Genomic DNA, 22,717 nt, shown 5'->3' with positions numbered 1-22,717 from the left:
CCAGTGATCACCAGTATTTGGTCCTCCTGTCTGTCATGGGAAGGATCACACATTCCAGCCTCTGTGGTTAGCCAGGGACACAGGACCAGAACTCATCCTAACAAAGACTTAAGGATCATTAATTTATTTTTTCTGGGGGAAAAGAGTTGAATTTGACTCAACTTTATTATGAATTTTACATATATTCTGGAAAGACTCACTTTAACATATCCTGACCTGCTTTTCCCTCCTGGACAGATCTGAGGCATAGAAAATTCCACAAAGATTTGTCTTTACAAATATCTTTAACCTTCATCTTCAATTTATCAGTCTGCAGCCTTCCCAAGCCCAGTGTGTGGAGACTGAGCACAGCAGCTGCTTCCAGTTGATCCTAAGATGACGGGGCAGCAGTCTGCCTTCCTGTAATGTCCTGCTGCAAAATCTCAAGGTTTTGTCAAAGCAGAAGGAACTGTTTAAAAACAGAACTGCCACTGTCATAACTTGGTTGGGCAGACATTTCCGGAAGATCTAGGAGTGACATGTGATGACTACAAAGGGAACAGAAATGAGTTTCATTCAACGGCAGAAATTTCCAGGGAATACATTTTAGAAACTCTTCTTCTAAAACAAACAGATTCAACACTTAGATTCTTTCTTTTGTCTGCTCAGTTGCTCATCACAATGAATTGGTCCATGATCACATTCTGTAAGTTATTCAAAACATGTTTCAAAGAGAGACAAAATCCTGCGAATGGAACAAACTCATGGAAACACAGTAGTACTAAATGAATTTATTAATTTCAGAACAGTAATAAAAGGACTGTTTTAAATGGAAATGTTTTCTATGTGCTCATTACTTTTAAAGCCCACCTTTAAGGGAAGCCACAGAACAACTGGCAGTTATAAATCCTACCATGGCAAAGCAGAGTGGAACACTCTTGTGCTGGCACAGAATTCTGATTAAAAATAAAACTGTCCCTTGTTCACGAACATCCTCATAAACAGTACAACCAGGGCAACAGTGAAAGGGAAAAACTGCCCATATATGGCAATCAGTTTCAACACAAGGCTCATCAATAGCCCAGTCTTTCACAGGCACATCATTATCTATCTGATCTGCCAAAGCTGATCCTTAACAACATTGTCTTCGGAACAGTTGACGTACTCTGGAAAAGTCTGTCTTGTAAATCACAAAGAAAGATGACAGGTTTCACAGATTTCATCAGTGATAAAAAGAAGGGAGGCATAAAGGAACTGATATCAGGATACTTACCCTTCCTGGCACAATGATCTCAGTGAATTCAATAAATGTATTTCAATGGGGAATAAAAAAAACTTCCACACTCCAATTTTTATTGAGACCAAGTAAGAAACTTCATCCATTTATCTCAGTTCCCAACTAAACTGAGTTTTTGAAATGTAAAGACAAATGATCAGGCAGATGCTAAGACTTTATGGTATAAAAAAAATGGTGAGGAAGATTGAATCAAGGCGGCAGACTGGTCAAGTTGTAGCTTTTCCCACCTACCCCAAATCCACAGAAACAACAAACGATTTTCAAAAGGAAAAGGAATCTACTATACTGCCAGGTAAAGAGAAGTATTCTCCATGGACTAGCCACTACAAGGAATCCATGAAAGCAAGAAAACAACTGACTGCAGACAGACAGAGAAAAATCACAGTTCAAACACTCAAGGAAAGGATGTGCTAAAAATGAAACCAGAGATGGCTAATACAGGAGCCCAAAATACCAAGGCAAACAGACCTTGTGGGCTAGGAGTCTTCCTACAGAAGTAGCCATGTGGCCAGCCCCTTGACACTTCTACTGGCCACCTTGGACCAGACAGAGACACGGTATCTGTTCCCAGTTGCAAGCTGTGTGAGCACTAAGTTCAGAGAGGCCTGAGAGGGGGCCTAAGGTAGACTGCGGAGCATTCACACCCACAGACAGACTGGCACAGGCTCATCCTGCCCTTCCCTGCTCTTTGGAAGAGTTTAGAACTTTAGATTAATTAATATCCTCAGCAAATGCAAGAATGACCACATATATACACCCCCCAAAAACAGAGATCTTGGAAATTTAAATTGTCATCACTGAAATTAAAAATTCAACAGATAGGTTGAACACTGAATGGGCACAGCTGAAGAGCAATTCACTGAGCTGGAAGTTTCAGTTAAGTAATTCTTCCAGAATGTAAGCACAATAGAGAAAAGCTAAGGGGTATATAGAACACAGGAACATAAGATCAAAGACCTCCCAAACAGAAGAATTTCAGAAGACCAGAGAAGGTGAACAAAGGAATAGTAACAACAAAGAGAGAAAGAAAATTGTACAGAATTAAAGAGATGATCTCTGATTGAACAGGATCAGTAGATTTACTCATAAACAGCATGAGTTTTTAAATCACCTAGGATGTTGAAACAACTGAAAATAAGCACATAAAGAGAGGAAGGGACTCTGATTAGAATTCCAATACAATCAAGCATTTGGATAAGCTGTTTCACTCAAATGGGCATTAGGCCTACAGACGAGACCTTCCGTTCCACCCAGCCTCTGGGATCAATCATTTCAGTAGCATCCATACTGCTACCAACAGCTGGTCACCCAGGCTTTGGACCTCCACCCACTTCTGTGAACTATGGAAATACAGTTGTTCAGATCACATCTTGGACCTCGAGATCTTGAAATGAGCCACTAAATTCCTCTGACTGCAAACCCCAAGCCTATCACCCTTCCCATCAAACAGGGTCTTTGGCCTCCTCAGACTTGCTGTCCTTTCACCATCACATTGTTCTCCCATGCTGCCAAGTTAGCACTGTTGATCCGACTTCCTTCCTCAGTTCGTCTGGATCCCACAATAAATCTCTTGATGTTGCATTAGGAGCCTCCATTAATCTTCCACATAGCCTTGTGCCATGTCTACCAACAAACTCTCCACTAGACTCAATATATTCCATCACAAACGGCCTAACGCTTGGGCTACTAGCCCGCTTGGACATGACACAATCATGTCAACTGGCTCTGCTGCAAACATCTGATCTCTAGCCTTACCTGGGTCCTTGATGGCCTCAGAACTATCTGAAAAGTCTTTCTTTGCTTCAAGTCAGGTCCTAAGCCCATTCTTCAGAGTTAGATCCCAAATCTCCACCATTCTTCCAAAGTTCTCTAGATGACCCAGCTCCCCTCACACTTAACAAATGACAGTACATCATCAGTGTTAGTCACTCAGTCGTGTCCAACTCTTTTGAGACCCCATGGACTGTAGCCTGCCAGGCTTGTCTGGCCATGGAATTCTCCAGGCAAGAATACTGGAGTAGGTAGCCATTTTCTTCTGCAGGGGATCTTCCCAACCCAGGGATCAAACCCGAGTCTCCTGCATTGCAGGCGGACTCCTTACTGTCTGAGCCACCAGGGAAACCCACGTGATCAAGCTTTTCTCAAATATATTTTGTGAGTTATTAGTATACAATGATATACTCTAAATGTTAAGGTAAAATAGGTTAGAAAAAAGACTATTTGTCAACATAGAACAATAAGGTATTACTTCCTGTTCTTATGAAGTCAATTATTCCTTTCAATTGCACTTCATCCTACCAGTTACCATGCCTGAAATTCCCTCCTATTTTGGCTTCCATATCACTCTTCTGTTTTCCTTCCCGCTTCTGACCACAGCCCTTTCATCTCCTTCACCAGCTTCTCTGCCCACAGGCCAGTATGCCTCAGATCTCCTCCTTTTCACTGTAACATGCTCCCTAGGTGATCTCATCCACTCCTACAGCTGCATTTATTACTGTCATATGCTGATGACTCCCTCATTATATCCAATAACACAGACTCAAATATCCAACTGCATATAATCATCTTTACCAGGTGCCTTCTACACATCTCAGCCTCAATATATCAAATCAAACTCTTATCTATTTATCTACTTTTCTGCATTCCTCTTTTGGTTTATGGAAATACCATCCACTTACTTTTCCAAGAAAGGAAACTTAAGTCACCTTTCACATTTCTTCTTCCTAAAAACTTCTACCCAAGTAAACAAGCTCACATGATTTAATCCAAAATGTATCTCAATGCGTTCCTCACTTGTCATTTGCAAAGTCACTACATCTCTCTCACCCAGAACCTCCACCTTATATTACATGTATCTTCACCTGTGAGAGGCAACCTGGGCTGCACATTAGAATCACATGGGGAACTTATGAAACTCCTATTGCTCAGAGCACACCTCAGGTCAATTATAATATATTAAGTCTCTGAGAGTGGGATTCACAATCAGCACATTTTTATAAGACTCCAGAGGACTCTAACATGCACTCACACTTTAAAATTTCCAGATATGAGCCCACAGAATGAAAGTACCTACTGAATACTAAGCAAGAAAAATGAAAACAAATTTTAAAATGAAACAAGTAAAAGTGAAACTAAATAACCTCAAGGATAAAGGGAAATTTATGAAAAAGTGCCTAGAGAGACAAGACATATTGTCTTACAAGACAAGACAGTGTTACTTCCTCATTCATGCCCGATTCTTTGCAACCACATGGACTGTAGCCCACTAGGGTCCTCTGTCCATGTAATTCTCCAGGCAAGAATACAGGAGTGGGTTGCCATTCCCTTCTCCAGGGGATCTTTCCAACCCAGGGATCGAACCCAGGTCTCCCACATTGTAGGCTGACCATCTGAGCTACCAGGGAAGAACCAAATAACCTCAAGGATAAAGGGAAATTCATGAAAAAGCTCTTGGAAAGACAAGACAGCTTACCTAGAAAGGGAAGAAAATTACACTAATAGGAGACGTGTCATCTGCAACATTAGATGACAGAAGACAAGTTAAAAAAATCTTCAAAGTGGTGGGACTGGCGGGAGACTGTGAACCTAGATGCTATGGCCAGCTAAACTGCTCTTCAAGAATGACTTTTTCATACATACAAAGCTAAGACACTACTATTCATGGACCATCACTTGCAGAATTACCTTACAAAGAACATTATGTCATTATCCAGGTAAGTGAGCCAAAAGATTACAGAAGTATTTAATGATGTTGACCCAATCTGAATTTCCCCTAGATGTGTGAAACAGATGCACACAGAGAGGACCCAATGACCTCAATGAGGGTAAAGTAGTTCAGTGCTAACAAATAAAGATTATAACAACAGTATGACCAGGGTTCTTGCTAGTAATTTTAATTTTTTGCTTGTGCTTTCATAGAATTCTAAGTTTCAGTTTCCAACTAGTCAACATTTGAGACTTTAAATAATAAATGCCAGGAAGCACTGCCAATACATCCATATTAAAATACATTTACCATCTTCTTCCATTGCCAAGAAAAAAATATACTTATCAAAATATCAAAACAATTTTATTTTTGTCAGAAATACCTTTTCTTGTTTTCTAGGTGATAGGAAAATAATTCAAGAACTAAAAGTAATAATCATTCAGTTTCTGTAAACTAATACTAGTTTCCTTCATTTTTCTTAATAAATTCAACCATACATGTTAAATTTTATTAAATTAATCCTCAGTAGTAAAATTCTAAGATTAATCACAAAGAAGAAGACTCTTAACTAAGATAATAATTATATATTTAATACATCTTGCTTTAAACAGCAATTTCCAAAGTAAACACATCATAGACCTTATAACTTATTAAAGATTTATAGTGCTTACAAAGTTGATTCTAAAAATATACCTTATTTGTTCTAAATGAATAACATTATCTGGAAGATAGAATAATAAATTATAGTAGCATGTTTACCACCACTACAGTTAAGACTGTGTACATATATTCAATATGAAATCTTAGGATTTTCATACTTTCAGCCTTAAAACATAAGAGCAGATTAAAGTTTGGCATATAAGATCTGTTTGATAGCGATGGTTTTCAAATTAAAAATGAAAAAATATCTAGTTGACATTACAAGAGCAGCACATGCGTGCATGCACACGCATGCACACATACACACATACACACACACACACATATACATTCTCTCCCTCATTCAATCCAACATATACAGACACATACAAACAAAAACACACACACTTCCAGAGTAAGCAGATTTTGCCCTTGTTTATCAGATAAATGCCATCTATTTCAAAAAAATATAAAAACTGGAGAAAAAAGTTAACTAAGAGTATGTTTAAATCATACTTCAAAGCCTCCAGCTGTTGGAAAGATATGCATGAAACTATTATCAGGATCTTTAACGTGCACAGTATGCCCTCCCAATTTAGTCTTAAATAATATATTCCTGAACTGTTCACTAATGAGCACATGAATACATAGAACATCGTGTGCCCATCCACTCCCCAGATGGCAATCCGCTGACAATAAATCATATGATGCAGCCCAGCTCAAATGGTTTACTTTATAGAATCCAATAGATTATAGAACCCAAGAGAATTGGAAATTTCACTTGGACCTGTTTGGGATTTCTTATACATTCCATGTACAAAAGTAGTGGGATACTACATTGAAATTGACAGTTAATATCACTTAACACTGTGGCACTGCAGAAGGTCGTTTTGTATTTCTAAAGCATATTTATTCTAGTTAAATTTTTCAATGGTCCCTACTTTTAATTTCTAGATTTAGACTCAAAACAATTTAATGCTGATATACTCTCCTGCTTGTCACTTTTCACCTCCAGTAAAATCTCTCAAAACAAAAAATTACTCTTTGAACTCTCTCCAGTAATTCAGGTTTGCAAATATTCCATGGAAGTTCTTTTTCATCATATATTTAAATACCCAAAGCTCTTTGAGATGACATTAAAATAGAAACTAACCACACATTAGGGCATCCATAACTCACACTGCTGTAATTAGAAAAATAAAAAGGCACAACAGTAAGTGAAAGAGAATATACCAGCTTTCCATTCGCTTTTTTTTTTTTTTTTTGGCTTTCCTCGTATTTTATTTCATCAACTTTATAAATTGTTCAAAGCACTCTTATAGTCTGCATGACGGTAACAGAATTATTTTGGCACATCAATACTGTGATACGATATATGGTATACCTAAAAAATTAATTTAAAAATGTCATCTATTAATCAACATGTCTTTTAATGTAGCATATATATATTTTACAGTTATTTAAGTCAAATACATAAAGGCTTGTACTTGATTTACAGATGAAGCAATCACAGATTGCAGTAACATATGTATGTGTGTATATATATGTGTATGTATATGTGTGTGCGTGTGTGTGTGTGTGTATATACACACACCAATCAAGGGAAAAACTGCATCCTGGCAATTTTATAGTTCGAAGTTTTGTTGGTCTATCTTATCATTTGCATGCCTTTTTCATCTTGCTTTTCTGTACAAAAGATATATTTCTGCCTTCTTCATTCTTGATGAGATTTTTCTGCAATAACTTTACATTCATACTGTAAAAATTAAAAGGTTAACAGAGTAAGTTGATTTTGAATAGCAATTTCCATATAAACTAAAAAGGTCTAAATGTAATAGTTCATTAGCATATGCCCACTGTATTCCTTGAAGAATCCAAGAGTTGCACAACTATTAGGATTAAATGACCATTATGATCGGAAAAAAGAAAATTCACACTCTAGAGGCATAGTCAAAAGCAGGAAAAAATGAGATTTCTGCATTACAACCAAATGACAACAGTATATAATTTAGATCAATCTGACAATATAAAAGGAGGCAAAATATACTTCTTTGTGCACTCACTAAGGCATACAAGCAAAGGAAACATTATGCACTTCAGGACAGGACTAATATCGCAAATTCAGATATTTTTTCAAATAACTTAAAAATTGAAAAGAAAAAATCTACTGTATTAGCAAAAGTTTCAAATCAAAACAATATTTTAGAAATAGAGCTATAAAAATATATACCCATAATTCAAAATAAAGTAAACCAATGGATTTAGGATAACTGGGAGGTTAGGTTACCAAATCTAGCATTGTAAACCACTCAATTTTCTCAGGTGGCTAAAATGGTAAAAGTGACAGCACTTACTCATGAAAGTGCTGTGGCATCTGAATGCTACTCCTTGACTTGACATCTATGGCTGGGCTTATCAACAATGTCCTTTTCCTTCTTAATTAAAGTGATCAAACATCTTGATTTGCTGAAATAGTCCTAATTTATATCTACTGTAGCAACATTATTATCAATAGTGCCTCTTCTCACTTTTAAAACTTTCCCTTTTTTATGGAGTAGAGCTGTATAGAGGAGTAAAATAATTAATAAAAATTGGAGGATAAATCATATCACCTATCAGTAACATATTTTAGATTTTCTATCCAGAGGTTCTTTCTATTTTTTAATACACTTGCAATTAAATTCTTCCAAGTGATTTATTCCACTGCCCTTTGGAGAAAATTTATCTTACATCTCAAAAACAGACAGGTGACTAAATAAGCATGAGCTTACCATTGCCAGTTGTCGCCCAATGTTTCCCATTGTTATGCCTCCAGCAAAAAATATACATGGTAACCAAGAACGAACATAGAGAAAATCTGGAGATGTATATCTAGAATAACAGAAAAATTTTTATCAGCTCACATAGGAAGTAAGTACAATGACACTATTAAGATAATTACAATGGAAATAAGTTACTCTGAAAATTAAAGTGGCTAATGCAATTTTAAAATCTCAATTCTGAATTCACTTATCATTATTTTAGGAAACAAGCACCGAAAAGAATACTTACTGATAAACACCATTATAGACTAGCAGTTGAGTGACCACAGTTGCCAAGAAAGCAATTCCTATTCCAAGGCCAAAACCACTTCTAGATCTATCAAAAGTCCACCACAATCCAATGGATAGTGCAGCCAGAGTGAGAGACAACTGTATGTTGTTATCAAAATCCACTTTCTGAGATCAGTGTTAAAGAGTCATCTTAAAATTTGTAACCAAATAATATCATCTGTTCATTTTTCTAAAATAAGAGATGTTACTGTTGAGACTGGAGTGCATTCAATTTTTTAATACAATGTACAAGACTAGAGAGGATTAAAACTATGATGGCATGATACTTCACTAATAGATCTTACTGATGTGATGTGCAATCTCTCCAAAAAATAGCACAGTATATACATTTCCAATTATCAGATCAGATCCATTATTTAAGAAACGCTTTCTTCACAAAAAAATGTAACTGGGAGCTTCAAAATACAAGTATTGCTAAAGGCACACACTTTTGCTAAAATGGAAACCACTATTACTTCTCAAACAGGTTTAGAATTGTTTGAAAATCATACAGGAACTTGAAAATAGAAGAGTTGACAGCTATTTAACAGGGTACCACAGTCTCTATATGATTTACTGACAGACACATTTTATAATAATGCAGTTCAGAAACAAGAGTACCAAGGACACACTATCCCTTTCTATTATGTCAACTGTTCTAGTTTTAATTTGTTGAGGAGAAAGCCTTGAAGTGAACATTATCTTCCAACCTGCCAAGCTATTTTGGTTCCTGAGACTTTCTGGTATAGGACAGTTCGCTCAAATGATATTTTATTTCCGTCACCTACTTAAGCATCTATTCACAAATATACAGCCCTTTTCTACTCCAAAATCTCTAGGCAAAATGAAGCTTTATAAATTCAATTTTCTAATTTCTTTGCCATAGGATTACACTAAAGGAATTAATTGCAAGTATCATTAAAAGGGCATTATCTATGTCCCAAAGGCCACATCTTGGCTCTATATTCAGCTCCCCAGAGGAGACTACATATCTTGCCAAACTAACTGGCCATGCTGCAACTACAGAGAAGAGAGAACAAGCTCCAAATAAAACCATTTTCCACTTCCTTTAACACTGTGCTGTATACCACCATCCCCCCTCTCCCACCCAACCAGCGGGTACCCTGAACACCCAGCCTTCTTATGTCTCAGCAGTCAAGGACCACTCAAAATCAGTCCTTGCTTAGGCTCGACTTATAAAGAAACCTATAGTCTATGGGTATGCTTTCTGAAAAAGCTTTTATTCTTTAGAAGCTTTTAAACCTCCAACTCCAAAAAAAATGCTTGAGTTCTCTGATTTCTCTATGTAATAAGCACTCTTGTAATGAGCAGAGTTCGACATTAACTGGGTTCTATCTTTGCTAACTAAATTAACTTTGTTATAAGAGTCAAAGCAAAATAAGGAGATTTCCAGGGAACAGGTAAAAACATCAATCTTAACAATATTATAATGTGACTTTCTAAAGTCTAAGCAATCTAATATTAAGTCTGTGTTATAAAATTTGTAAAAATTTTGTATTTTGCTTAAAGGATGAACAGAACAGATGAGATGGTTATATTTAAGGATTTCATTTAGCAAGGAAGAAAAGAACCACCAAAGCAAAGAATTTAAAATAGACATGTAAATCTTTTAAATTCCAGAAAAGGTTATTTAAATTTCTCAACTTAAAAAGAACTGAACTGTCTAGGATAGAAAGGTCTAATCCAGCAGACAGAGATGAATTTACACACTTGTAGGGCTCCTGGGTCAGAAACGGAAAGTTCCTAGATTCACCAGGATCTCCAGGGTCTGGACTCAGCTCTGGCACAGCCTTGCAGTATGAATTACTTAGCCAAGTACTGAATCTCTAGAGCTTTCCCTTCTCTTATCTTAATAAAGAAAACATGGAACTAGGAGATTTCTAAGTTTTCCTCCAGATATAATATTCATGAGTCTGTCTTTCTAAAGCCCTCCTAACCACTAGATTTGTTTGTTATAAAATCCTCATTCTCAAAGATTTCACAAAACTAAACATGTTGAGAAACTCTTTTAAGACAAAAAGAAAGGGAAAAACCAAAAATAAGAGCCACTGAGGCATTTTCCAGTGGCTTCACAGATCTCCAAGAGCCAGCACAACTGGGAACAGAGAGATAAGATGTGTTTTCAGAATCTAGGACTCAGCTTCTTTCCTTGGTTCCTCTTCTCCAGCTTCTCCCAAACAATCACTTTGATACTTTCTGGTAAGAGACACTGCAATCCCCTTGCCCCATGACACATCCTCTCTTCAGCTAACTGAGCCCAGCACAGAGTTTCAAGAGGAAACCTCACAGTCTGAGTCACAGATCTCTTTACTTCCACCTTCTAAGCCGTATCTTCTAGAAAAGGGAAGACTGAACTAGCATTTCCCAGATCCTCGTCTACAGAGGGAAATCAGGGACAGGGGTTCAGGTAGGAGGCAGAGAGGATGACAGGATAAGAACCTTATGAGGGCAAAAGTTTTTGTTCTTGGGGGGACATCTTTTTCTGGGGAGGGGGTAGAAGGCAGAGGAGAGATGGGAAATAGACGTCACTTTATCCTTCAAGCCAGAACATTATGAAAACACTCATGAATCAGTAAATTAAAACATCAGAATCCTTAAAATGATTAAACTTTGAGAATATATAACTTAGGAAAAAGAAGTTCTTTTTGAACACAGGTCTATAAATTGGTTACTTCTACTTCTGCCCCTTTTAAGAACATTTATGTGGTTTGTGGGTGTTGATTAACACCAACAAATGACAGTCTTTAAAAACAGAAAGTATATATACATATATATATATATATATTTCAAATTGAAAACAAAACAAGCCAAAAAAACATCTAGTACCTGAAGTCACCACATGTCCTTACTGGCAAATCTTAAATAAAGAAAGAAAAAAAATTCCTTTGAAAATGTACCTGCTTCAATGTTCGAGTTAGCAAAACTAGATGGAGGTAATGAAGTAACCTAATTTAAAGAAAAATAGGGAAATTTTTTTTAATGTACAAAGTTTCTGAGTGATATTGAAAAATAGGAATTGAAGTGAAAGGCTGGACCCCACACTGTACTTGCATAGATGCTTCAACAATGTGGCATGTGTTCTTTTTATGACTAAGTGGGTATATCACAATTCGACAACAGTGAGGTTGCAAGGGTCTGCTTAACCTTTGGTTTCTCGGAAGCTGCCTTGTTATTATGCATCTCATCACAGCAGAAAGGATACAGCGCTGGCGTGATTTATACCAACAAAGACGGCTACGCACCGCATCACACTGGACCATTCTCTTTTAAACTTATGCGGTTCTCCTAGATGCCTGTCAATGCAGGGGTATAATAACCCAATCACAGCTGTGGGGGAGAAAAGCAAAAAATTAAGTCATCTCCAATGGTTAAGCTAAGCGGCACAACAACCATCATAAGCATTTCAAAGATTCTCTAGAAAAGCTTTTCAACTTACTTAACATTAATCATTGATACTATAAACTTACCTCCCAAAAGAAAAAAAAAAGTGGGGATAACACCGCTGAAGACAGCGCTGTAAATGATTGCAACAGCAGTCTCAATTACAACAGGCAAAACAGTATTTCATTGTACGATTCAGAATTCAACAGACTGGACTAGAGATGAGTCACACCACTTTTCTACTACTACTATCTCTGAGACTTGGAAACCACCAAACCAGTTAGCAGTTAAGTAATGTTCTCTTTAAGCTATATAACCACGCAACATGCCATGAAATGACACAAATCTAAAGAGAAGCTTGAAGTGTAAACACGTACAAGCTCATCACACACATACTACTAGATGGCTATGGCTATACTGCTATATGGAGGATCCTGTCCCCCCATCTAATGTCTTGTCCTGACACTCCCTTTCAAGCTGGCCCTCTAATGAGACTCTAGATCAGCCTGTCAAAGCAGGGAAACTCGCAACAGAAATCTATTGTAAGACTCAATCTACAGAGGAAAAATGGAGAAAACATGGTATACAGAATCACGTTTTCAGTAAAAACTGAAATTCACTGTTAAAAAGATCAGAAGAAATCATTTTAGAATATTTCTTCATTTTGGAAAGAACATATTGAAAGCTAACAGTGCAATTAATTATGAGTAATTCAATTTTTAACTTAAATTCTTGTCAAACCTCAACATTTTACTCATTTAGTGGGAGAGGATTTAAAATGCTAAGTTACTGATTTAAAAAAAAAAAAGAGTATTTCATGAACCAAAACATTTTTCAACAAGTTATGAATAAAATGTACTTCTATGGGCTAAATTTAATATCTGGGAAATATCTGGAAATATCAGCTTTAGTCTGATAATCTTCCTAAAAACAGAATGTTTATGCTGCCATTTGGTAATAAACACACAACTGTCACACTGGTTGAAAAGTATGCTTAAAATGTCCAGTATTACCTACAATGAATCATGAAATTATGGTACCCAAACCTAAGAGACCAAAGGGTTAGAAGCCCTTGCCTGGGCTGGTATTGGTTAGCTCTAGCTCACAAACAATGCATCCTATCTTCAAGGAAAAATGAAAATCAATTAATAAAAAAAATCACAAGCTAGCAAACAAATGGAACAGTATAGAAACAGGCCACAAGGCACCATGCCATCTGGATTTGAGATGTTGCAATGATATATACATTTTCTAATCCACAAAACTGAATGGGCTCTTCCGATTAGGCTTTTGCTGAGGATAAAAGGTTCACAGACCATCAAGACATTAGCAACACATTCAGCAATGCAGAGCTCCAACAACTACTAGTAAATTTTAAAGTTTCAAATTATATTCCTATTTAAAAGGTTCTGCTCTAATATCCCGTGAGACTGACAGTATTTCCAAATTTCTACAAAGTTAAAGTGGGAACAAGCATGCCTAACAGCTGAAATATATCTGAATGAATATTACCACTTTTTTCGTTCTCAAGGGGTCATGAAACTAGCAGCTCAATGTGTCGCTCCTTGTTCTTGCTCCCTCTTCCCTTCCTCTGCCTGTTGCTGAGGCTATCAGCTAAGATCAGGCATTCCAAGTCAATTTTCCTCAGCAACTGATGCCATAGGTAGAGAATTATCACATAGAGAGTACTGACATGTGCAGGTAAAGATATAAATAAGTAAAATTGACTATATTTTTATGCACGTGATGTCAGACTCACAAGTGAGAGACAACTGAGGAGACAAAGTGAAAACACAGAAAGAAATTTAAACTGCCATGCCGCCAACCTTGGGATCTGCCAATAAAAATCAAACCCATCGAGGCTGCATGGTTCTCGGATGCTCACTGAGAGGGAGAATTCGAGGGAGCTTGTCACTTCCCATTAAATGTCTTTTTTCTTTCCTTTAAATAGAGGCCTGGCAGAGTCTGAGAGCAACATCTACAGTGCAGGAAGGCTGTGTTGAGAGCTCAGCAGAAATGTGTCTGGTCTTCCTGTCCTCTTCCTCCAGTTTCTTATTTTAACACAAGAGACTAAAAATCATGCCTGTGTAAAACCATATGCAAACACAGTCCTGCTTAATCAGATGGTTCTCTGCGGCAAAAATCACATTTCTTGGGATGTATTTCAGTTATTTCCAAGTAACTAATTGTAGGCTACCAAGACCAAAAACAAGAGAAGTTTGTAAAACATCAAGTCATTATTTTTCATGGTAATGTGTTTAATGCAGCACTCCACTAAAAAAAAAGTTAAGTCAAACATTTTTCAAGGAAAGGGAGCTGAACAAGCACAACAATGGAATGAGATATACTTTCATGGAAAACTATGACAGGCTGAGCAATGTGTTCATCTAACAAGATGAAACAGAACCCACAGTGTGTCTGGTTCTTCGTATTTGCTGGGGATTTAAAAAGGGTAAATGAGGAAGACGTGACTCAGTCCCTAAGTGACCACAGAAACAATTTGATGAAGTAACGTGTTAGGGGCAGCACTAACAGGGCCCAAAGGTCCCGTCTCTCCTGCCATATGCCAAGGGGAGGAGGGTGTAAGCCTGTTAGGAGAGTAACACAGAAGAGGTGACCCTTAAGGTAGTGTGTTCAGCAGCTGAGTGGTCTGGAAAGGGCTTTCTAATCAAAGGGAAGTATCTGAGGAGAAGCACAGACAACAGAAAATTCCTGGTATCATCTGAAAACTGGTAACTTTAGGCAGAAAGAGTTTGAAGAGTCCAGAAGTTCTCTGAGAAGGATACAAGCTGGCAGGGGCCATGTGCTAAGTCACATTAGTCGTGTCTGACTCTTTGTGACTCATGGACTGTGGCCTGCCAGGCTTCTCTCTCCATGGGATTCTCCAGGCAAGAATACTGGAGTGGGTTACCATGCCCCCTTCTAGGGGATCTTCCCAATCCAAGAATGGAACCCATGTCTCTTACGTCTCCTGCATTGGCAGGCAGGTTCTTTACCACTAGCTCCACAGGCGGTGGAAAGCCCGTGCAAAGCCTACAGGCCATACAAAGAGACTTTTCCCACAGTCACTGGGAAAATAACACCATCACACTTGTGCCAGATAGAGGGACAAACGTTCTTCCAGTAGTGAGGGTCTAACACAGGACAGGAAAGGAGGGGCTTGGGGGGGGGGGGGGGGGGCGAGGGAGCCAAAATCCAAGGCAGGAAAACAAAATGACTGAAAATTCCAAGCAGAGTGGTTGAGGGCCTAGACCGAGATGAGGCATGGGAGAGATGGAAAACTTGGAAACCCAGTGTGGGCCATGAGAGAGAAAGGAGGAGCCTTGTAAGGCTCTCCAGTAACAGGGTGACTGACTGCATGGGTCAACAGAAAAGATGTTTGTTTTGCATTTTTAAATCAGATATTCACTTCATAGACACAGACACAGTCTAGTTACTAATGATTTGTCAGTCAAGTTCTCCAGTTATTTTAGCTACATAATCTTTTTTCCTATCTTTTCTTCAGAAATACTCCTTTGTAGCTCTCAACCACATTCAAGAGGTTCTTAACTCCAATTCTAATGCTCTGTGCAAGTTAAAAACGTTAACCAACTTGAAATACTGCCCATTATCAAACTGAAAACAGAGAACCAGGAAAAGGAAAATGGGATCCAAAGGAGTTTACCAGGATTCTCTACTAGCTGCCCCTCCCGAAGCACCACTAGTGAATTTCCCAGAACAGGGTTTACATGTACAAAGTGGTGATTTCGGAGATGCTCCAGAAGGTAGCTGCTCGGTCTACAAACATTGATTGGACAGAAAAATCAAAGGATAATTATCAGTTTTTCTGATCTAAGATGATAAGAGCCAAGAGAACTTTGAAAATGCACAGCAACATATATACACAAAAACATAGACATATCATATACACACATAAACTGTACACACTGTTTCTCACAGCATTTACCTTTTTTAAACACTTTCCCTAAAATTGGAGCTGGGGTGTGGGGGAGGCAGCAATTATGTAAGAATCTATTTTCCATCTACGGCAGCTTCCACAAACCTGATATCCTTGTCCCCACCTACTAAACACCATGACCTACCCAACACCATCAGGAGTGGACTTAACTGGAATCTCTCCTTTCATTTGCCTGGGCACCTAATGGAATGTACCGCTTTCAGAAGAAACACTTAAGCAAGAAGTGTAAATGTAAATACTCCACATGAAATGATATGAGGTTAAGCTGGTAACTGTGACAAGCCAGTGGTTGGGAAAAGGTAGGAAAGTAGGAACAGGGTGACTGAAATGTAGCATTAACATTAGAAATTTTCCTTCCTAAATGTGAGTTTGTGGCAAAAGTGCCCACATCACAGGGAGAGATGTACCCCCTGCTCCTCCCAGTGAGGGAGATGCAACGAAACCTCAGGCCGGTTCTCCAGCTCTTCCCCAGAAGGTGCAGCACAGGCCAGTGCACTGTAGGCCACTGTACCTTCAGGCCAGACACCGAGTCTGGAAGGCTCAAAGAGGCAGCCCAGAGAGGGGAGGAAGAGTGGCTCCCTCTGTGCCTTTCCCCAGCATGTGATGATGTGATGTCATGTGGCCATACCACTCCCTGCTCTGGAACCCTGGGCTCACTGACACCCTCTCCTGTTTCCTCATCCCCTCAAAATAGGCACAATGCAAACATCTCATTCCCAAGGTTGCCCTACAGATCCCTGGGATTAAGGGACAGACAAAACATTAATAGACACTCAATAAAACAAGGGTTTTCCTCCCCCACTGCTCCTTTTGTCTATTCTGGAAAGACACACTCCTCTAAGTCCTGAAAAGCTTCTCCTGTACAGGGTCAGCAGCTCTGCTACAGGAGGAAATAAGGAAGTAGAAAAAGTTGTTGGGAAAACTGTTTTCTTCTGAATGTAAATGAAAGAAAGGAAAACACATGAGGACTGGTAGATATTGAATACAATAGAGAATAATAAAATATCATTTATGCTTTCTTCCCTTTGTCTATTTGAACTGTCACCTGTTCTCTCAGAGAATAATAGCAGCCCTAGGGAAATGAAGAATCATAACCTTTACAAGTTCTCTTTTAAGGTAAATACTATAATAGTGAGACATCAGTATATAAACCATGCTGAAACCTTACCACAAAAATGCCTTTCCATCCACGCAATGGGATTATGTAAGTGTCCAATAAGTTTCACAAGATCATTTTAAAGCTATCTCACAGCTAACTCTTCACCCTTGGCCCTCTAGCCCTAGGACATAAATCAAGGAAGATCTACATTATATTGAAAGGTAGTGATATATATTAAGTGTGAGATACCAAACAGATATTCATAAAATAATGAATTCTCTTCTACCCATGTGGTAGAAGAGAATGGCTTTCTTCTACATCTATTACTTTATTACATAAAGTAGTAGTAATCTATTGGTCTCACTAGAAAAAGCCAAAGAGCTATCCATTATAGAAGTGCAGCATCAATACAGCATTCAGAAATGCTCCACTTTATCCAATATACATTGCCCACAAAGAGAGATCTAAACTAATAGAATAATGATTTTAATCAAAGACAATCTGTCTTACTTCTCTTTAAGAATTTATTATTCTGAAAATACATCTAAAAACAAGATATGAAGAAAAAAACATATACAAAAATCTAAAAAATAACATGAGGCTTTAAATTTGTATAAAATTACAGTCAACCCTTGAACAACACTGAGACTTAAGGACAACAACCCTCTGTATAATTGAAAATACGCCTGTAACTTTACAGTTTGTCCTTTGTATACACAGTTCTGCACCTGCAGATTCAACCAATCTCAGATTGTGTAATACATATTTATTAAAAAAAAAAACCCACACATAACCCTTCACACTTGTGCTGTTCAAGGATCAACTGTCTTCCATTTTTCAAGTTTTCATTTACTTTAAAAACTAGACGATAACATACATCAAAACCTTAAAACCAGTGTCATCAAAATAATTTCAAATAAATTTATATGAGATGGGTTGAAGAAAGAACAAAATTAAGAGGTTAAAAGCCTCATGCTTAAGAGAATCAAGACTGTTTTTAGGACTGAATTTTTAAAGGTCCTATGGGTCACATAGAAATCAGACACAAACAAATAAGAACTCTATGATTCCATTTATACTAAATTCTAGAACAGGTGAAAATAATCCAGATTCAGCCTGAGGCTGGTGGTAAGCTGCAAAAGGGCACAAAAGAATTTAGAGGGTACCTGAAATGTTCGATAGCTGAACTGTGGGGGTGGTTACATGAATGTATGATTCATCTAAACTCATTAAACTCATCACTTAAAACAGGCGCATTGTACTGTATTTAAACTACAACCCAGTAGTGCTGACTTTTTCAAGTTATTTCCCAGACAATAGCCACAGTCATTTATCCTAATGTCTTTCTGTGTTACAGAAACAGCCTTCACATACCTGATGCTGTGCCACAGCACGGCGGTACCCACCATGCTGAAGAAAAGATGCTTGCAATCACATCAGGTGGAAAGAGTGTCACATTTCTCTGAATCTGAAGTAAATTTAACACTAATGCAAGAAATACTCCAATAAAAAACAGCACTACTCCTCGAATCATCAAGTTCACACTCCGGCTAGTGACAGATGAGATATATGGACCACGCTTTTTGGGCCCAGGTGACTCTGTCTCTCCTTCTGCCATGGTTTCATAAGTTCAGTTAAGTCGGCCAAAAAAAAAAAGGGAAGAAGAAATGGTTTCCCAGCTGAAAAAGCTGATTGTATGAACCAAAGCAGACTGGTGTTTCAACAGTTCTGCATCTCGTCCTAAAACAGGACCTACCAGAAATCCTGCAAGAGATAAGAAAAAAGCAATCAATGTATGCCTAATAAATGACTATACAGTTTTCCTGATCTCAATACTAGTTCCTTTTAAAGAACAAATAATGAAATGACAAGTTTACATGCTTATTTAGTTATTTATGGAATAAGAAGATGTAAAAAACATTTTTATATGCATATTATAATAAAAAATAAAGTGCTAAATTTATATTTACCAGGACAGAACTAGTGACCCTGCTTGCCCCACATCAGTGAAAAAAGCAGCTCAGGCTATCTGAGACACTTTTACTATTGGAGAAACCACAAGATCAGATCTCCAGGTCTCTGTTTCTTCTACCCAAATCTCCAAGCCCATGTCACTGAAGGGCTTGGAGATTCACATAGAAATTTTTACACTTTACAGAACTTTACAGAAAATCGGCATATTCTGACTGTTAGTGTTTTACTGTTCTCAATAAAATGTAACTTGCTCTTGAGAACGATCTCCATAGGGGAATAAAATTATTCTTTTAATGTTTAATGCTTAAACATGTGAATTTCTGCACAAAAGTGCCCTATAAAAAACAGACCACCACCCATTCACTAACACATACATCAAGCACAGAAAGCAGACCTGACCCACTGTCCCCAGGCCAGAGTTGTGACCACCCCTGCTGCCACCCAGTCCACCTTTGTCACAATCATGAGAGCTATTGTGAGAAAGCTGGAGTAGGAACCATAAGGAAGAGCTAAGAAAACAGAATAACCTCTTGGCTAAATTCTAAGGAGTTCGAGGCACAGGGCATCTGATTCGTAAAACCTAGAACTTTGCAAGTACAGCCATTCTAGGTATTCACTCACCATCACTCCCTGCCCTCGACAAACCAAAGTGATCTTTCCTTTGTACCCAGAAGTGAGTTTTAAGAGCATGCATGCATGCTCAGTCATGTCTGACTTTTTGCAACCCCATGGACTGTAGCCCCACCAGAATCCTCTGTCCATGGGATTTCCCAGGCAAGAAATACTGGAATGGGTTGCCATTTCCTACTCCAGAGGATCTTCCTGACCCAGGGATTGAACCCATGTCTCCAGAGTCCCCTTGTCTGTTTAAAGCAAATAACAGTTGAGACTATGTAAGGCACTGGTGGTAAAGAACCCACCTGCAGTGCAGGAGACATAAGAGACACAGGTTCGATCCCTGGGTGAGGAAGATCCCCTGGAGTGAGGGCATGGCAACCCACTCCAGTACTCTTGCCTGGAGAATCCCCATGGACAGAGGAGCTTGGTAGGCTGCAGTCCATAGGGTCGCAAAGAGCTGGACACAACTGAAGCGACTTGGCACACATGAGCTATCCTAAGTACCTGACATAAGGTAACTCATTTAATTTTCACAAGCCTAACAGGTAAGTGTAATTATGTCCATATTACAGGTGAGGTAAAAAAGCAAAGAAAGGTTGTCACTCAAGTTTCCACCCTTAGTAAGACAGCAAAATAGAATTCAAATCCATGCAGTCTGTCTGGCTCCAAAACCCTCATTCACATCATCATGTCCAGCCTCCCAAACTCTTACACACTCCCCTAGATGGTTTTTTTTTTTCCCCTATAAATACCAATATATTTTTTTTAATGGGAAAGTACTATATAGACCATTTTCATAACTTACTATTATCCCATCCAACAATGTATCCTGGGCATTGTCACCTCAGTACATAAATGATATTTTCTCTCAATCTTAGTTTATTTAAAACTTAAATATGGCACTTCTAATGATGAAAGTGAAAGAGGAGAGTGAAAAAGTTGGCTTAAGGCTCAACATTCAGAAAACTAAGATCATGGCGTCTGGTCCCATCACTTCATGGGAAATAGATGGGAAAACAGTGGAAACAGTGTCAGATTTTATTTTTGGGGACTCCAAAATCACTGCAGATGGTGACTGCAGCCATGAAATTAAAAGACGCTTACTCCTTGGAAGGAAATTATGACCAACCTAGATAGCATATTCAAAAGCAGAGACATTACTTTGCCAACAAAGATCCATCTAGTCAAGGCTATGGTTTTTCCAGTAGTCATGTATGAATGTGAGAGTTGGACTATGAAGAAAGCTGAGCACCAAAGAATTGATGCTTTTGAACTGTGGTGTTGGAGAAGACTCTTGAGAGTCCCTTGGACTGCAAGGAGATCTAACCAGTCCATCCTAAAGGAGATCAGCCCTGGGTGTTCATTGGAAGGAATGATGCTAAAGCTGACACTCCAGTACTTTGGCCACCTCATGCGAAGAGTTAACTCATTGGAAAAGACTCTGATGCTGGGAGGGATTGGGGGCAGGAGGAGAAAGGGACGACAGAGGATGAGATGGCTGGATGGCATCACCGACTCGATGGATGTGAGTTTGAGTGAACTCCAGGAGTTGGTGATGGACAGGGAGGCCTGGCGTGCTGCAATTCATGGGGTTGCAAAGAGTCAGACACTACTAAGCGACTGAACTGAACTGAACAGCAACATTATGGATGATATGTATATTTGCTTTATGAAATATAAGCTTTGTATGTACATCTTATTCACTACCAAGTTTCATTGTGCCTATGAACCCAGAAAGGTACCTACATAGCCCGTACTGTGAGCTCCACAAATTCACATTTGTTTAATCAAATTGGGTTAGCTCTTTCTGAATCAAACTATACTGGGTTAAACAAGTCTTTTGGAAGGTGAACCTAACCAAACATTTAATCATTTAAAATATCTTTCCTCTAAGCTTCCAAGTTTCAAACTACCTTACAAATGAATTTTGGAATAAAGCCCATGTGTACACTGTAGGAGGGATGGAGAAGCTTATTTTAGAGATAAACAGTATAAAAAAATGAGAACATCTGTAAGTACTAGGAACTTTCACAGCCTATCAGTTCCATGCAATAAACACTGACAATAGACTTTTTTTTTTAACTGCCTCTACCACACTCAAAGCGTATGCCCAACACCCAGAGGGGGAATTCTATCCTCAACCTCACAAACCTACTTAAGTCTACAGCATCACTGACCTCTATAGCTTAGTCGCCTTGAGAAAACAGTACATATTACAGTTGATTCATGGGAAAATGTCATGTGTTCTGGTGTTCAGTAGCTACAGAATTCATCATCATCATAACCATCATGATAAAGCATATTATAAATGGGTATTTATTGAGGGACTACTCTATGCCAGGCACATAGTAACTCTAATTTTCAAAATAATGCTACAGGTAGGTATTATCTCCCACATTTTACATGTGAAGATATTAAGTCAGAGTCTTAGCAACTTTCCTATGGTTACATGACTGGCAGTATTAGAACTGGAATTGTACCCTACATCTGACTGATGCTAAAACCCTTCCTCTTTCGTATAAACCTTGAGTCCCATTCCAGCCCAACTCCTCAGGCTTCTTTTTTGGCACATCTCTTACAGACGAGGATTTGGTTACTGAAAAGATGGATAGACACCGGACAACAATCTCAACTGTAAACATTCCAATGACATTCAGTTCAGTTCAGTTGCTCAGTCACGTCCGACTCTGCGACCCCATGAACCGCAGCACGCCAGGCCTCCCTGTCCATCACCAACTTCCGGAGTCCACCCAAACCCATGTCCATTGTGTCGGTGATGCCATCCAACCATCTCATCCTCTGTCATCCCCTTCTCCTCCTGCCCTCAATCTTTCCCAGCATCAGGGTCTTTTCAAATGAGTCAGCTCTCCGCATTAATAATAAAATGACATTACAAATGTCAATTAATATCCAAGTAGGAAGATCATAAAAATAAATGTACAAACACCTTGTG

The 22,717-nt window shown here is 38.4% G+C and overlaps 1 protein-coding gene across 2 annotated transcripts; it reads right to left on the bottom strand.

Annotated features, from left to right (window-relative positions):
- Positions 1-201: 201 nt before the first annotated feature.
- INSIG2 (insulin induced gene 2) lies at positions 202-18,928 on the bottom strand. Of its 2 annotated transcripts, none has more exons than XM_052662584.1 (5): positions 18,547-18,928; positions 11,937-12,061; positions 8,673-8,839; positions 8,393-8,492; positions 202-527 (listed from the first exon to the last, which is right to left on the bottom strand). In XM_052662584.1, the coding sequence occupies exons 1-5, from the start codon at positions 18,788-18,790 to the stop codon at positions 474-476; spliced, it is 690 nt and encodes a 229-aa protein (XP_052518544.1). In that variant the 5' UTR covers positions 18,791-18,928; the 3' UTR covers positions 202-473. The 2 variants fall into 2 exon arrangements, with proteins under 2 accessions (XP_052518544.1, XP_052518545.1); XM_052662585.1 differs by lacking the exon at positions 202-527 and adding an exon at positions 6,893-7,377.
- Positions 18,929-22,717: the final 3,789 nt, after the last annotated feature.

Source organism: Budorcas taxicolor, chromosome 2, assembly GCF_023091745.1.
Source record: "Budorcas taxicolor isolate Tak-1 chromosome 2, Takin1.1, whole genome shotgun sequence".
Classification (NCBI taxonomy): domain Eukaryota; kingdom Metazoa; phylum Chordata; class Mammalia; order Artiodactyla; family Bovidae; genus Budorcas; species Budorcas taxicolor.
This window is presented reverse-complemented; position numbering and strand designations above follow the sequence as displayed.